The sequence below is a fragment of the Chenopodium quinoa genome, unplaced genomic scaffold (genome assembly GCF_001683475.1).
Source record: "Chenopodium quinoa cultivar QQ74 unplaced genomic scaffold, ASM168347v1, whole genome shotgun sequence".
In the NCBI taxonomy this organism is placed as follows: domain Eukaryota; kingdom Viridiplantae; phylum Streptophyta; class Magnoliopsida; order Caryophyllales; family Amaranthaceae; genus Chenopodium; species Chenopodium quinoa.
In genome coordinates this window covers 4944771-4961848 of record NW_018745684.1, presented here as the reverse complement: position 1 = coordinate 4961848, position 17078 = coordinate 4944771, and the positions used below count along the sequence as shown (strand labels likewise).

Here is a 17078-nt window from a genome sequence, read left to right as displayed (position 1 = left end):
GCATAGAAATGAATACATGAGCAATAAGTGGCCATCCAATTACACATGCAATTAACCAATTCTTTAACAATCAAACATCAACCCAAAATTAACATGCAAGCATAAAATCAATCAACCCATGGCTTGGTTGGGTCTTCACCCCACCCCTAGCTAATTAACTACTCACTAAACATGGTGTTCAACATCCTAACAACAATATCTAAATTTAACATTAATCTAACAAATTGAGAAAAATAATAAGAACAAAATAGATTGAACATGCAACAACAAATAATCAAGATTAGAGAAGACATTAACAATTCAAAGCAATTAAAAACAGAAAATAAAGAGTAAGAGATAGAGGAAAAAGATTACTAATGAAGCTTCAAAGTTGAGAAAATGTTGAAATTTGAGAATACAAACTTCAATTAATCTACTTCAATGATTGAGTTCGAGAGAAACTAAGCTAATTAATGAGAATTTTAGGAACTATCTAAGAGATAAGGGTTTAAGAAAACTAAGGGAAGAGGATCCCCCTCCCCCCTCACCCAAAAAAAACAAACTGAAGCCAAGGGTTGTATTTAATTTATACACCCCGAAATTACATTGTAAAATCCGTCAAAATCGGGCTTTAGAATAGTAGGAGCGCCCGCTCCTAGCTCTCTTGTGCGCCCTCTCCTGGTTGCAGCAAAAGGGGCAGATTGTAGAAGCTCGGTGAGGAGCGCCCGCTCCTCCCATGGTGCACGCCCGCTCCCTGCTGGGAATAGGGAGAAGCAGATTGTGATGCCTCGATTAGGAGCGGCCGCTCCTTTCTTGGTGCACGCCCGGTCCTTCCTGGTGTATGCTTCTTCAAAAGAGTCTTCAAGGTCATGCTACTTAACCAATTTTTGATTGCATCTACAAACACGAACACACACATAAAAAGGAACGGGGAAGCCAAAAGCTGTAATCATGCACAAAAAGGAGTCGGAGAGGGGTTAAAGAGGAGAAAATGACTACAAAATCGTGTTAAAAATACCATGATAAGTGGACAAATAAAACACTTATCAAAAATTAAGTGTGAGCATTGAAAATGACAGATAGTTTGAATTTCAAATATTATTATGGTAACAAAATTTTCATTTTAAATTCAAATGAAATTTCAAAGTGAGTGGAATTTGGAGCCTAATTTAACAACTAATAAAAAAAAAACAAAAAAACCACGTCAAATTGTATGTAGGCCTCACATACAAGGGTCGTATGTGTAGCCTATCCCTACAACATTCCCCTACTTTGTTTAATTTATTTTGCTTATCTACAACTATAAAGTCTATTAATGAATGCCTGATTTATTACTAATTAAAGAAGTTTAGAGCAACTTTAATAATTGTAGATTGGGACTTGCTTGCAATATTAAATAATCCTTTGCTACTACCTTGACCATTGGAGCTAGAAAATGCAATTAGCTTAGACTATCAAATATGCTTGGAAAAAAAACTTGCCAAAAAAATAATAATAAAATTAAAATGAAATACAAGTATTAAAAATGTTAATTAAAGAGGTGGGGTTTAATTAAATATTAAGCTAATAATGAGCTCAAAGTAGCTAAAATGACAATTAATTTTAATAACTTACAAAGTACTTCGTATACGACACGGCAAAATAATTTGAAAATTATTTTGCTATTGTTGCTTACAAATCTAAAATATAAAACTGAAATTAAAAAGTATAAAATCTTATTCCCACTGCACGGTTATCATTTCCCTTTAACAAATTAACATTATAATCCCTATCAAAAAAAAAAAATTAAAAAAAAAAAATTAACATTATAATTTGTTCTTACACATTCTATAAATAGACATAACAGTCGTTTTATACGGTTTTAAAAAAATTACTCTCTCTTCAAATAAAAAAAAAAAAATCAACATTATAATTTGTTCTTACACATTCTATAAATTGAAATAAAAGTCGTTTTACACGGTTAAGTTTTTTTACTCTCTCTCTTCGAAAAAAAAAAAAAAAAAAAAACTCCTCAAACTTGAGCTCATACCCATCACCTGAGCTAGTCAAGCTCTCCTTTGAATTCCTTTTGACACTCACTTTCTCTTTCCTCTCAGTTCTTGTACTTTTATTCCAAATTTTCGACCAATTTCTCGCAATTTTATTCAGTCAGGTACCTTTAATTTCTTTATCTTTTTTCAATTTTTTTTTCTTTTTGTTGAATTTATGTTGTGATGAATTTTTCCAGAAATTTGATATTTGTTGTTTTGAATTTAATGTTAGTTTCAATTAAAGAAGTGATTGATTTTGGCAGGTTATTATTTATTTTGTTGTTCAGTTTCAAGCTAAAGTTGCTAAAAGAGGGGAATTATAGCAACAATCAACGAATTTGACAGGGGAATTCAGGTTTTTGTTGGCTTTAAATTAAAAATCCCTAATTTTTTATATAATTTAATCATATTTATTTATTAGGGTTTGTTATTTGTATGTTTGTTTGTCTGTTAGCGAGTTAAAGCTTGATGTGATTATGTTTAATTTTTGGTATTTATTCTTGAAGAATTGTTTTTTTGTTGTTATTTTCTGTTTTTGTGTTGTATTTGTAGCTCAGTGGGGATTATGATAATGCTTATAGATGTGTTGCGTCGTTTCGAGTTCGATGTTTCGGTTCTTAGTTTTCTTCATCTCGAACAAATGATAAAGGGAGATATACAAAAGATTCAGTTTACATTCAATTGCGCGCACCTCTCAAAGATGTAAAGAGGCATATTAGGAATCACTTAATGACAATGCTTCACGAGTAAGCTATAAGAAGAATGGCGAGGTTAGTTTGTTTGTGAAGGACATCTTTTGATATTATCTAAAGATTGCTTGCTTTAATAGATCACAATATTCGTTATATGCTGGGTTGAAAGATAGAAAATGCAAATGATTTTAATTTTCACCCCGACAATAGGTATAACATTCGTCTCCACCTTTGGTATTGGTTAAGGAATAAAATGATTTTTATGTTGTGAATTTGGATTATGTCAAAGAAATGAGAATGGTAAGTACCCTAAATGTACTTCATCAAACGGGGGTAGGACCTTATGAGGAGATGCAATACCAGGTGTTGAATATTTGGGTTCTAATAGACGTCTACATTTCTGCTTTGATTCTTCACATAATTGTGTTTGTGTATGTGTGCAAACTCTACACCTCTTGTTTGCTTCATTGGAGGCCGCTAGTTTCCATGGTCACTTATGTCCCGCTAGATATTGCACTTCATGTTACCATTATCAGTGAGATGTATTATGTAAATATCAGCTAGAATCCTCTTGGTCAAACTATTTCTTACCTATATTTGGTTTATATTGAAGATTGTAATATGATTTTCTAGGCGATCAGCCAATTATTTGGCTTTGCTAATTCAAATGTTTGTCCTGACTAAGCTATTCTCTCACTGATGCTGAATGATTATTATGATTGTGAAAAGAGCTCTCCAAATTTTGCTAAATCTAATTGTGTACTTTTAGCAATAATGCTGTTTTCGTGTTTTCATGCTGTTAAATAAAAAGTTAAATTGTGCAGTCTTTGCAGGATACGTAAATGATAAATGCAATATGATGTCTGTGACTGGGAAGATGTAAATTAACTCAATTGTCCCTTTGATAATTTACTACATGTTTGGTTGGCAGTAATAAAGTTATGTGATGATAATAAGTTCATATTTAACTTCGTTAGGAAGGTCTTATGACTCTTGACTCCATGGTAATTCTTCTTCACCTCCAATAATGTGTTGATCTTCTTAAATTTCCGTTGCCATTCAATACCACCTCCAGCATGATTGTGAGTGCTGATGGAAATTTATGAAGACTCCACATAATTGGGAATGGAGTTGCATAATTTTGGATGTTGACATGGGACTTTTCTTGCAAAATTGCATTCAAGGTTACTATTATTACTGCCATGGTGCCATTAATCATCATCTAGTGCTGACCAACCGGGCCATTACTTCTTATATTTGCCACATCATTTTCTGATGTGTATGAATGAGAGTAGCATAGACTTTTATGTTTTATGATTATGCTCTTTTTATTTCTTTGCGTCATAACTCATAAATCAAATGCCCTTGAATCGAACGAAAAGTTAGATTTTTATATTGGCTGGCCTTCCTTTAACACAGCTAGAAGTTTAGTTGTTTGAGATTCCTTTCTATGATTAAAGTTAATTACCATTTGGTAAGTGGCCATCATTGTTTTACTTGAACATTACTGCTAATTTTGGCCTCAGGCTTACAATTTGATGCCTTCGTTTGAAACATATGGGAGACCAGAAAGAGGAGGATTTATATCGTAACTTCTCAAGAAAGGATCTCCAAGGCTTGTGCAAGAAATATGGTCTACCTGCAAATAAGTCAAACTCTGAAATGGCAACATCCTTGATTCTTTACTTGGAGGTATTTTGCTGATGTCGCTATCTGTCAGATGTATGAGGAAAAAACCAGTATACATTTTATAACGAGCTGTCTTACAGTCAACTTTATATTTGTTCTACACTTTACATTTTTTCAATTTTCATCTTTTTAATTTATTTGCCTTTACGGTGCCTGCTCAATTCCAATTGGCTCTGTGAATTATCTGCCATTATATTTTTCAGTTGATTGGACTTCTGTTAGATTGCAGCGCTAGTTTTTATGACTTTCTTGTCTTTGGTGCTCATATGATTGCAATGGTTTTATCGTATTAATAGTAATTGCATGAGAGAATTGAGTGTTTTTTTTTGGTGTTAAATGTGCACTTTTATTAGTAAGAGCGAAGCAAGTCATAATAAATTCTCGTGACTTCCTCTAAATGTGCATTTTCCTGGTGTGATAATTTGAGGCTGATGTGTTAACTTTAAGAGAACTCATGGAGCTAGTTGTATTGTACTTTTGTCAGGAAACTTATTTTCAAAACCCTACTTGTGTTACATTGATTATTGAGGAGTCAGTAGTCATGGACATAGTAGAAATCAGGGTAAATAAAGGAGATGTTACAGAACATACTTCACTGTATTTAAATCCTCAGACAGCAATGTATTTTTTGAGATCCAAGTGGGTTTTGGAGAGAAAAATAATCTGAATTGGGCTATAGAAAACTCTCTAGTACTATGACATTGACTGGATCAACTTTCTTAATAATATTGTAAGGGAAAATAGCCTGAAGTTGTCCATTCTTTGACCAGCTTTCCAATAATGATCCTGAGTTTTAATGTTTGTCAGAAATTTTATCCTTGTACAATATGAATGAATTATTTACAAATGTTAAATAATATTTTGGTTGCAACTGAGACAACCATGGAAAGTTAAGAAGCAGGTCCTGTTAGAAAGGGGTCTTCAGTTAACTTATCTAGTTTTCAAAATGGAAGATTAATGTTTTAGAATTTCCATTTGGAGATGTGATACCATCACGCCATCATGGTTCAGGCAATATTCAAAGACCATTCCCAAACTCCGGATTATATGAACTAAAGCATTATAAGGATTTTGTCAGCCGATTTTTTTTTTGGAGGATGGATTCTTTAATTTTCCTATTTTTTTTCCTTTTTAAATCTATTTTGTATTTCTGATCCTACTGTGTGAGCAATCTTACATTTGTGACGTACTAAGATTCTAAGAAAATAATAATAAATTCATGTTTCTCAGTCAAGGAGTGCCACAGTTATTGAGATTATACCTAATGTAGTATATGGCCAAGAACATAGGGATTAGGTTAGTGATCCAGGTGCATGAAAATGTTTGAACCTATTTATTCTATGGAACATATTCCTCACAGTTACATGTTTTGAGTTGAAATTGAGCTTTCTTGTTTCTTTAGGAAAGGACACTAGGTTTACAGAGAAAAAGTAACAACTCCTACTGTTGTGTGGAGATGCATGAATGGAAAAAATAATGAAACGGAAAGCTTTAATTGATGAAATGATGGCTAGTGAGTGATGGAAATAGGTTTGCCGGGATTTCTTGCGGAACTCTTTTTTAAAGTCTTTCCAAAAATGTAATCCTTTATTCATGTTAGAGCCTTAGCCTTACATTCGAGGGGTGCTTCATTCAGATACAAATTTTTTTGCTGCTAACCTTCATTTTGTAGAACTGTTGCATATGAACTTTTGTTTTATGAAGTGTGAAACATTTCTTTTTTCTACCACCTTTCTCTCATCTATAACTAAAGTAGTATGGCTAGTGAATTTTGCATTAATTCGAAGGAAAATAATATCACATTTTGTTGTTTAATGGTACGAATTGTAATCTATAATGTAAATCCAAGTTGATAAGATATATCTAATTGAGATAAGGAAGGTTTTTTTGGGCATAAGGTTCTAGGCTACTAGGAAGGATACTTTGTCTCTTAAAGATGAAGATTTGTTAAAGTTAGGTTTTCCAACATATACTTAATGTTGGAAAACCAATAACATGATACTAAGGGATTTCAAGAGAGAGGGGCAAAGCCTAAGACTAATGAGAGGTGGGGGGAGGGGTGGCCGTACAGGGCTTTAGTTCTGGAATTCAATAAGGAAAATGTGGTGCTCTAGGGTTGTTATAGTGGACGCTATCGTGGCCAGCCTAGCTAGATTTTGTGCTTTCTTATTGTTTGAGACCATGCTAATATGATGTTTGTGTGCTTGCATGTGGCTTTCGTATGACTATAATAATGTAATATAACATTTTGCTACAATTACTTTTTACTGTGTCCTAAAATGTGACAAAAATCTCTTACTACAAGGATGAAATTACGCATCCCAAAGCACATTTTATATGCTAAATATCTATAATTATATAAGAGTAAAAATTATAAAAAGTTGATATTGTGAAAGTATTTTATGAGACGAATCTATCAAGACCCTATATGACTATATTTTACTTTACGTATAAATCGAGGGAGCCCCAGTTTCTCATTATGAGAAACACTTTTGTTTCTCAGAATGACATTTTGGAAAATAATGTGATATTTTTCACTGGTGGGGACCGCGTATGTGTCATGGATGGGAGCCCCAGATCTTGACACATACCCCATGAGAAACAAAACTTGTTTTTCACAATGAGAAATAGAGAATTACCCGTATAAATCATAATATGTGGTCAAACAAGTGTGATGAATAGTGTAAAAGTCTTGTTATTGCAATATTACTAGAACGGAGGAAGTATATTTTACTTTCTTAAAACATAGTAAAATTTATTAATTTATTTATGTTTATTGGCTTGGATTGTACTGTAATGTTCAAAATATAAGATGGGAACAATGCAAAATTTTTTGTTATGTTTTCTCCACTCCCTAAATTCATTGATTGTAGTAGGGTGGACAGGGTGATATAATTGCACCCCCCCCCCCCCTCTCTTCCTATGAACTTGTATGTCTAGAAATTGATTCTCTGATTTTCCATTCTACTTGCATGTTTTGATTGTTTTCCATTGTTGTCCCATAGTAGCTTGCAGACTGTGAAAAGGGTAACACATTAAGGCCTGCTGATGTTGAGGTCTATGCTGGCTGTTGTCAATTGATTTGTCTGTAGATTTGTCTCAAGGAGTAGCACCAAGTAAAGTGTCTATATACGGTAGACCAATTGTAATGTTGGGAGAACTCAATGATTCAGTGATACACCACATACTGTCCTAGGTTCTTCCGTATTCCAGTGAAAATTTCTACATTAGTGTAATTGGGTGGGAGGGTTGGGGATGAAGAAAGGGAGTGAAGGATTCTGAAGGGGGCTTGAAGGGATGGATCTGGGTTAATCGATTTTAACGTGACATTAGGCGTTCATACCATTATAGTTGGTGTGTTCCTGTACAGCCAATTTAGTTGTTGCAGCCTAGCATTAAAGCTGTTACAGTTATATAAACCAATTTCCCCAACATTTAAAACAAGTTATTTGACGATTATGTGGAAAGAGTTTTATTTCAAAGAATTCAAACGTACACAATATCTATAAATTTCCCAATACAACTTCCGAGCAAATAAGGGACGGGGTATCTTGGATTCTTAAGTGAGAAATAATTACTTAACAATGTTTTGACCAAGTGGAGAAGGGTTTGGTTGTACCTCATACTCCCTCTGTTTTTTCTTTTTTTTATTTATTTTTTTCTTTTAAAGTGACATTTTCCTTAAACATCCTATTTTTTTCAAGTGACACACTTTTCTTGACCATCCATTTTTTTAAGCGACATAATTTCCTATATTGGATATATTCCACTATTTTTAATCATATTTATCTTTCTTTTGGTCCCCAATACTACATTTTAAATTATTTCTCGCTCTTCATGGTACCCACTCCTACATTTTGTATTATTTTTCTCATCTCACATCCTTATACTTCCTCCGTTTTTTTTAGTTGCATCACTTTTCAAATTGCGGACTCTTAGGCAGTTTTTAGAAATGAGAGAGATAGAGAGTTTAAAAAAAAAAAAAAAAAAAAAGGACCCATGTGATAGGGGAGAGATAGAGAGAGTTTATTAACTAAAAAGAAAGTGATGTAACTGATTTGAAACTTTTTTTTTTCAGGAAAGTGATGCAACTAAAAAGAAATAGAGGAAGTATTTGATTTTCTACAAACCACCTTACCTATACAATCTATATATCTTTCTACTAAACTCCATGCGGAAGCTAGTGTCGCTTAAAAAAAAAAATGAGGGAGTAGAATTTACAACGGTTGTATTAGAACATCTTGATATCTTCCTTGATTCACATGCCTCTAAAGGTTCTATTTAGATTTATTGTGATATGTTTCCTTATATTCTCAACAATTGACAATTATCGCTTTAAATGCAGAAGAAGAACCTAAGCACGAGAGCCATATGGGAGGGTACTAGAAGTGATCTCTTTGCTTCAGGAACAACAGAGTTGCAAACTGTTGTAAGGATGAATTCAACAGATAACCAGAGAAAAGGTATCTAATTATTTCTTCATACCCCCCCCCTCTTCCAAAAAAAAAAAATGATTTAACTCTTTTTCTTACAGTTTGTTTTTGGTAACCATGAAATTTATTAGGAACAGGATACCTCCGTACTGTGTATCTTTTGTTATTTGAGTATGGTGCTTTATAAAGATGATATGAATTACAAGAAAATAGGCTAGATCATTGACATTGAATGTATATCCAAATCCTTATTCTTGAGTCCTCGTTCCCCTGTTTAATTTCTTATCAAATCTGGTATTATTTAGTTTTGTAATTTCCTAAATTTTGTTCTTTTATAATCTCTGATCTCCAGACCGTGGACGCATCGCATCCCATAATAGCTTTCACAGCAACCAGTGCCTTAATCAGCGAGATGCAGATCCAGATAATTTGCAGAATTCCAAAGAGTCTGCTACTTCTGATAAGGTGCAGTTCTCATTGTTAGGTTATCTTTGCCTCTTTGGCAAGAACTTGAGATGGTTTGTCTGTTCACACAATTTTGTAAAGTAATCGTCATGGCTAGACTTTTAACCTGTCATTATCAAGTTGAGTCCATGTAGTTTTGTCATTGATCTTATAGACAGATTATTGTGATATTATTTTGTCTCATTAAAATATCAAGAAGACAAGGATAGAGGGAGTATATAATAACAAATTCTATCTAAGTGGACCTAATCTCACTCCTAACATGGGTGGAGGGGTTTGACTGCAGAATTTCCAAATTCCCACGCTTCCTTTACCTTTTTCGCCATTGACCACATTAACCATTCAACTGTTCAATGACTTGACCTCTTACTTCTTCCTCCCCTTAAAATGTTCTTCTTCCTGTCTCTGTTGGGGTTTATGGGGTTGGTAGGTCAAGCCAGAGGCTGTAAGTGTGAGGCTTGAACGGTTAAGGTACTGGAGTTTGGCAGTGGGTGGGGGGAAGAAGGAATTTGGCTTGCTGGTGGGCTAAGTATCCCTGGTTGCAAGGAAGAAGTGAGTTGGGTAGGACTATAGGAGAGGGGAAGGGGTGGGGAGGAGACAGTAGAATGAGGGAAGCAGTGGGCCTCCGGAAGCTAGGGTTCAGAGAATAGGTTTGGAAAAGGGGTGGGAGTGGGAGGAGGAGGGGTGGGGGAATTGTGAAAGAAACCTATCAAAACAGAGGAAGTATGTGAGACTATGCACGTATTTAAATTATTGGGTTTGTATTTGAATGAGGCTAAATATGAAGTTAATGATGTACTCCCTCCGTTCTCTCCTGAACATGTATGCCAATGCAAAACTTTGACCAACCAATAAATCAATCAATCAAAGCCTTAATCCCATAAGTGGGGTCGGCTACATGAACCAAATATGATTATTCCGTGTAGTCATCGACAAAAATCTTCCTCCTCCGTCCCTTACGATCCAATGCCTCATCCTCATGCAAATCCATATACTTCATGCAAAACTTTGACCAATTATGTATAAATCACTAACATTGGTAAGAGTGAATTAGGTGAATAGTGCAAAAAGGTAAAACGTTCTCTTAAAAATATTGAGGGAGTACTTTTAAAGAAAAAGTGACCTGGTAAGTACAGTCTTACATTCGACAGTATTCTAACAGGGGTATCTTATGAAAATCTTCAAAGTAGTTGTTTGTGAAATTGGCTGAATATTATGAGCCGAATTCTAAAATTTTGAAGCAATTTGGAGATTCTGGACTCTGCTTGTCTTTTAAGATGCACAGCTCATTTTGCCTCTTGTGCTTTGCAGGCATCTGTTGATGTGGGTAATTTAACGCAACTCCATAGAGGAAGTAACAATGGGGCAGGTGTTGCAGAGAATACCTTCTCCTCTGTTGTTAGTTCTTCTGCAGTAGCTCCTTCCCCTGAATTTACATTTGAAGTCCTCCGTGAGGATGGGATTCAACTTTATGTTGATCTGAATTCAAGCCCATCAGACTGGATTGAGAGTCTAACAGCTGGAGTTCATATAAATCCTGATGTGTACAAGCCCAAGTCGCAAAGTTTTCATGAAGATATAGGAATTTTACATTGTCCTAAGCAAAAAAGTGGTTCTGATGCTATAGATCCATCTAAGGAGACTGATAATAGCCAACTACAACAAGATGGGTCTTATCCAACCACGATATTGACTGATAATCTGACGCAAACTGTTGAACCTGATGATGGAGAAGGGTCTATGTCTTCACCTGGATTGAAATGCTTAAGCAATGCTGTTCATAACTTGGGGAATTTACAAGAAGAACAAGCATATTTATCATCCAGACTTGAACCTGGTACTGAGTGGCAACTTCCTGGTGCAAAATATTGCAGAAGAGAGGAAATATTGACTAATAAGTCAGATATTAATGCAGCAGTCCGAACTAGAACGCGCTTTAATTTTACTGGAAATTCTGTGCCATCTGATCCTAAGTTTTCAGAGATGCCACACCAGGGTGCAGATACTGGTAATGGTGTTCATAAAAAGATATCCTTGCAGCAAATGAATAATTGTTCTCTGGACCCTGTTCAGAAATGTTGTGAATCGTCAACAACTGTTAGCATGGAGATGCAAACATCTACTCGTACTACCATGTGTCAAGATATTGAATATACTCCTTCCAAAATTGGTAGATATGTAAACGTAGTTGACCAGATAAAGGATACTGAACAGTCTGAATTAGTTAAAACTATTCAGACTCCCAGCAGGGATGAGCTGCAGATGTATCCTGCTCAAGAAGTTGGTCAAAGAACAAGTGTGTCTCCTATGTTGAAGATCTTTCCATTTAACTATGCTGATAATAGGAGTAAAGTGGAAGAAAGCAACAGAATCTTATTTGAGAAAATTGATAGGCAAATAAGAGAAGCTCAATCACATTTAGCAGGTAGTCACTCAGTAAGCAGATATTTTTCTCCTTATCAATGAGCTCGAATATGTTATTAATCTCTCTAATGGTATTGAAACAGGAAATGCTGGATTTCTAAGGACAACGGAGGCTAGTAATGAAGCTAATGAACTTCAGAAAAAAGATGCAGTACTTTATCCTTGCTATAATGATGGGTCCTTTGAGGTGGCTGTTCCAAATAAAAAGGAGTTAGATCTTCGCATATTAACTAAATCTAATGAGCTTCAAGAGGACAATTGCAGAAGCCCATCAACAGCCAATGTGGGAAATCTGGTATTTAAATTTGCTTTAAACCTTAGGTCGCCACCTGATTCTTACAGATAATTAAGGCAAGTTGATGATTAGTTGTAGTATAAATAAGTCATGCCCAAAGTAGACCCAAAAAAGATTAAAATCAGCCTCTTGTTTGCCTCCCTGAAATAACGGAAATTATTAAACATACTCAAAACAAGATGAATTCTCAAGACGGTCCTCAATGCTGCTGCTAATCTGCGAGGGAATTAGCCAAATCCTTTTGAGATACTCCCTATGCTCTTTAAATATCTTCCTTGTTACTGTAGCATCAGAAACCCAAGGGAAGTAGAAAAGTGGGGTTCACCCCCCCCCCCTCCCCCCTATTGTGATAGGAAAAGAACAAAGTTTAGACTCTTAAAAGATAAGAAGGGTCCAACAAATTGGGGCAACTGGCCAAGGGAAGATGACAGATACCAAATTTAACCAAAATAGGGATAAAGTAAAAGTAGGAAGAACTTCATAAAACTCAGGAAATATAACAACCCCCCTGCATTACTATCTAACAAACATAGTCATTTCTCAACTATCTAAAGCTTCTGTTATTACAAATATCTGGAATCTGGATTGCTGACTTTGCATTAGCCATCGTGATTTCCTTTATCATCCTATATCACAAACCCAGTTTCTGCTTTGTCTTGTAACAACCTTTTTCTTTCTCTCGTCTTCTCTACACTCTAAGAGGTTGATTCTCTGTTGCACTTAAATATATATATTCGAGCTGGAAGGAGCACATTAAAAAGATGGAGGTTACGAAAATGCGCATGTTAAGGTGGATGTGTGGGAACACTCTAAGAGATAGAATCAGAAATGAGGTTATTCGCAAGAATGTAGGTGTGGCAGACATTGCAGATAAACTAAGGAAAAATAGCCTACGTTGGTTTGGGCATGTTAGACGGAGACCCGAAGGTGCACCGGTGCGAAGAGAGGAAGAGTGGGACCATGGAGGGGTTAAACGAGGGAGAGAGAGACCGAAATTGACTTGGTTTGAAGGAGTTAGGAAGGATATGAAGTGTATGGATTTGCATGAGGATGAAGCATTGGATCGTAAGGGATGGAGGAGGAAGATTTATGTCGATGACTACACAGAATAATCAAATTTGGTTCATGTTAGTTGACCCCACTTATGGGATTAAGGCTTTGATTGATTGATTGATTCGACCTGGAAGGATTGAATTTTCTAATAATACTGAAAAATATATATCAGTTTGGCTCATGTCATGGGAGGAAGGAGTTAGGAAGGATATGAAGTATATGGATTTGCATGAGGATGAAGCATTGGATCGTAAGGGATGGAGGAGGAAGATTTTTGTGGATGACTGCACGGAATAATCAATTTTGGTTCATGTAGCCGACCCCACTTATGGGATTAAGACTTTGATTGATTGATTGACTGACTGACTGATTGACTGACTGACTGATTGACTGAAAAATATATATAAAAACCTGCGTCTTTCTTACAATACTCCCTTATCGTTCTGGATGTTAGCTAATTGAATGTCCAAGGAACAATTCTTGAATAATATTTTTTGTTAGCTGGCTGCTAAGAATCCTCTAGTCCCACAGTAGCATATTTGAATTTTAGTTAAATTTTTGTCTTTCCTTATTTCTCTCTTTTCCATGCCCTCAACTTTAATAAGAATAGTGCACAAAGTCCTTTGGGCTGATTCTGTCAGCTTGAATCTTGATTCTTGTAGAAAAGATAGGGGTTCCTAAGGACCATCATGATACTCATATGAATAACTTTTTTCCAGTAAGATATATGAATAACTTTTTTCGAATAAAGACCATCATGATACTCACATTGGTCAATAGTACATTTTCTTTTTCCTCCTGGCTTCGATCATTCACAAAATTACTGTATTAGGTTCTAAGTAATACTTACATTGCAGGGTAAGAGCGACACTGGAAATGGAAGGGAGGGATCAAAGTAAGCTCACTCCCTCAAAAAAGATGATTTTTATTCAGGGTTTACCTTGTTTTACCTAGTAACTTAATTTGCTTATTATTCAGATGCTTGAATTCTAACAACCTAACGGAGAAGCCCCGGAAAAAGTCTTCGGATTCAGAAACTACTGGGGAGCACAAGAAGAAAAGAAATTTAAACAGCGTTGAGCATCCGAGTAAACTTGCGAACGCTGAGGCAAAGAATTTGAGGTCTTCAAAGCAGCTTGATGGAAATGTTCATTCAAAGCGTAGAAGATCTTCAAGGCTTTTTACTAAGGTTTACTTTCATTCCATGTCATTCTTTTCCTACATCCACTCCATTTAGGTTCTCTCTTTCTTTCACTTACCCATCCACCCTTGCACACACCCTGTACTCTCACCAAAAAGTTGATTGGTCATGCAGTATTATATTTACTATAAGTACAAATCAGTTGAATGCCATTTTGCTTGTTTAGCAGGAGTTGCTATGCTTACTGTTATGTGAGTGGATCCTCTTTCTGATAATTGATTGTGTAGTTTGGTTAATTCAGTTCCGTCTGAGCTTTGCATCCATGATTTTTCTGTATGCTTTGAAAGCCATTTACTTCTGAACTCACAATATTGATTTTAATTTGGTGATGTAGAAAGCATATGCTGTCTAAGCATCTAGGTAATACTGTAATTAGATTGTTCTATACATAAATAATCCTTGTCAATTCCACTTTATGCATATGGCTGGATCCACTCTGAACGTTGCTGTTGTACACTTGTATTAGCCTTAGCAACTCTAGATTGTCTTTTTTTTTAGGAAAATTGGCTTAAAATAATACTAACTATCAACGGTGTGTGCAAAATAATACAAACTTTACTATTTGCTATGAGCGGTACTACCTTTTGTAATATATGTTCAAAATAGTACGCTAGTCACCGGAAAAGTATCGTCTATATTTATTATTATTTTTTTTGTTATTAATTTTCTGTTTTAAATAATACCCCACCCCTTTGTTAGGCAAATTTTCTGAATTGTCAATATGTATTTAAATATATTTTTTCTTCAAAATACTTGTAGTAATTTTTACTACCACACAATAGTAAATAGGGTATTTAAATGTATTATTATTTTAATGTAATTAGTTTCAAATTGTTTAAAAAATCCAAAAATTTCCCCACATTATTTTGGTTGGTGAATGTGGGGAAAAAGCCCAACAAAGGGGTGGGGCATTAGTAATTTGGATTATAAAGAAAATTGTTAACAAAATATGTATTTTGAAAAGAAAACATATAATTAATAAAATAATAATATTAAATATAGACGGAATATTCCTCGAATTACTTTTTTGGTGACCGGCGTATATTTTGCACATATAGTACAAAAAGTGGTACCGCTAATAGCAAATAGTTGAGTTCGTGTTATTTTGCACACACCGTTAATAGTTGGTATTATTTTAAGCTAGTTTTCCTTTTTTTTTTTTTTTTTTTTTTTTATGTGAGGCATGGTTCAATCTATAAAATGTATAACTTTGCTGTGAAAGAAGAGTTTTAATCTTGATTAATGTGTAGTTATTAGATCGAACCTATAATACTCAAGTATGAATTAGTTGTGTTTTGACATGTAAAGTAGATTTTTATATATTTATAACCCCCCCCCCCCCACCTCCCCCCTCTCCCATGGATCTTCTATGAATTTGTTATTCTTTTTTTTTGTTTAAATAATTATGTTCTGTAATTTTAAGATTAAAGTGTAATATCAAATTAGGAATTTCGTGATTGAGATTATTGCAATGATATGCAGGGGAGAAAATGACGAGTCATGTAAATGGTCTATGTTTAATATAGCCTATATAGGTACTGGGGAGAATAGGAATCAATTTTGGGAGTTACCTGTGTTTTTGAGTAACTAAATCTATATATTTCAGTTTCTGGAATTAGGTAGCTGGAGCTGTGTTCAGTTTTATTTGCCATTTTGCCAAACAATCAAACAAGTATGGTTTTGATAGATTGTCAAATGTTTTTGAGTTCAGATTGCTCGACTCTAAACTTGTTTACCAGATTATGTAATATAATTGTGGATGATGCCTTGGAGTCTTTATGAGATAAGTGCCAGATTATAGCTCAATGAACATTCACATTGATGCTCGGTGTATAGGCTTACGCTCTTGTGCTGATATGTTCAGTTGTATTTGTGTTCTTCAAATGACTTTTTTTTGTTTTTCCCTGCTGTGACAGTGAGTTGTTGATACACAATTGAAGTTGTCATGGTACTTGTTGAAAGCTGAGATGCAATTTATGGTTAGTACCTATTCTGAAATTCGTTAACATATTTACTTTCTGGAACTCTCCAAGATTTGTGAATTTTCATGTGAATTTTGTTCATTTCATCAATTTCATTGGCTTTGATACTATAGTCTATAAGCTTCTGGTTCTGAGATGTCAGAGGTGACAGGAGTTAAATTTTAATATTTTATTTTTTCTTCTTTGTATTACACTTGTACCTGTTCAGCTATCCCTCTAGAATCAACTATGCCTATTGCTGCTTTTGCTTGTCATTTTTCATACACTCCTGACCAATGATTAAATGCACTATGGTCCTGGCCTCCTGGTTATAAAATTGTAGGTCTTTCTTTAATGTTATAAAACATTAAACAAAATGATGATATTGTGCTAGATACTCGTTCAAATCTGACACTTTTGCTGAGTTTTGAACATTAGAGATGTTTGTTATTGATTATATTTATTGTGGTATTATGCAGGTTTGCTTATATGTTGGAGAACATACAGATACAAAGAAAGAATAATGGTGCTATACAATATACAATTTTTAATTATTTCTATGTAATTTGTTATAATTAATCTTGCCTTTGGTGTCCACATGACATGAGGCCATTGTTCTTATACTTTTTTTTCTTTTTTCTTTTATAAATACATTTATAATTTTGGTCTCTGTTTTGAGGCTTGTATATTAGGCTATATTATTACTCAGGATACATCTATGTTATACTTGTTATATTTGTTTATTTAGTTATCTTTGTTCGATCTTTTATTTTATAACAGATCCATCTAAATGTAGCTCCAATTCAAGTGAATTTGAGTTGAACTTTTCAAGCCAGAGTTGAGCTCGAGTTGAGTC

General features: G+C 34.6%; 1 protein-coding gene across 11 annotated transcripts; it reads left to right on the top strand.

Annotated features, from left to right (window-relative positions):
- Positions 1-1813: 1813 nt before the first annotated feature.
- On the top strand, positions 1814-16973 carry LOC110718242. Of its 11 annotated transcripts, none has more exons than XM_021897076.1 (12): positions 1814-2131; positions 2273-2364; positions 2562-2779; positions 4271-4393; positions 8736-8853; positions 9176-9288; positions 10600-11713; positions 11796-12007; positions 13918-13955; positions 14039-14249; positions 16178-16240; positions 16702-16973. In XM_021897076.1, exons 4-11 carry the CDS (start codon positions 4364-4366, stop codon positions 16178-16180), a joined length of 1839 nt encoding a protein of 612 aa, XP_021752768.1. In that variant the 5' UTR covers positions 1814-2131; positions 2273-2364; positions 2562-2779; positions 4271-4363; the 3' UTR covers positions 16181-16240; positions 16702-16973. The 11 variants fall into 11 exon arrangements, with proteins under 11 accessions (XP_021752768.1, XP_021752767.1, XP_021752766.1 ...); XM_021897075.1 differs by having other exon boundaries at positions 1815-2131; positions 2297-2364; positions 2591-2779; positions 4228-4393; XM_021897074.1 differs by having other exon boundaries at positions 1815-2131; positions 2297-2364; positions 2567-2779; positions 4228-4393.
- The last annotated feature ends 105 nt before the right edge of the window (positions 16974-17078 follow it).

Excerpts from the sequence above, each read along its gene's own strand:
- LOC110718242 (XM_021897072.1), top strand. The coding sequence starts at position 4,259 with ATGGGAGACCAGAAAGAGGAGGATTTATATCGTAACTTCTCAAGAAAG. Across the intron at positions 9,289-10,599 it reads AGTCTGCTACTTCTGATAAG|GCATCTGTTGATGTGGGTAA; the intron begins GTGCAGTTCTCA and ends TGTGCTTTGCAG. Across the intron at positions 12,008-13,917 it reads CAGCCAATGTGGGAAATCTG|GGTAAGAGCGACACTGGAAA; the intron begins GTATTTAAATTT and ends CTTACATTGCAG.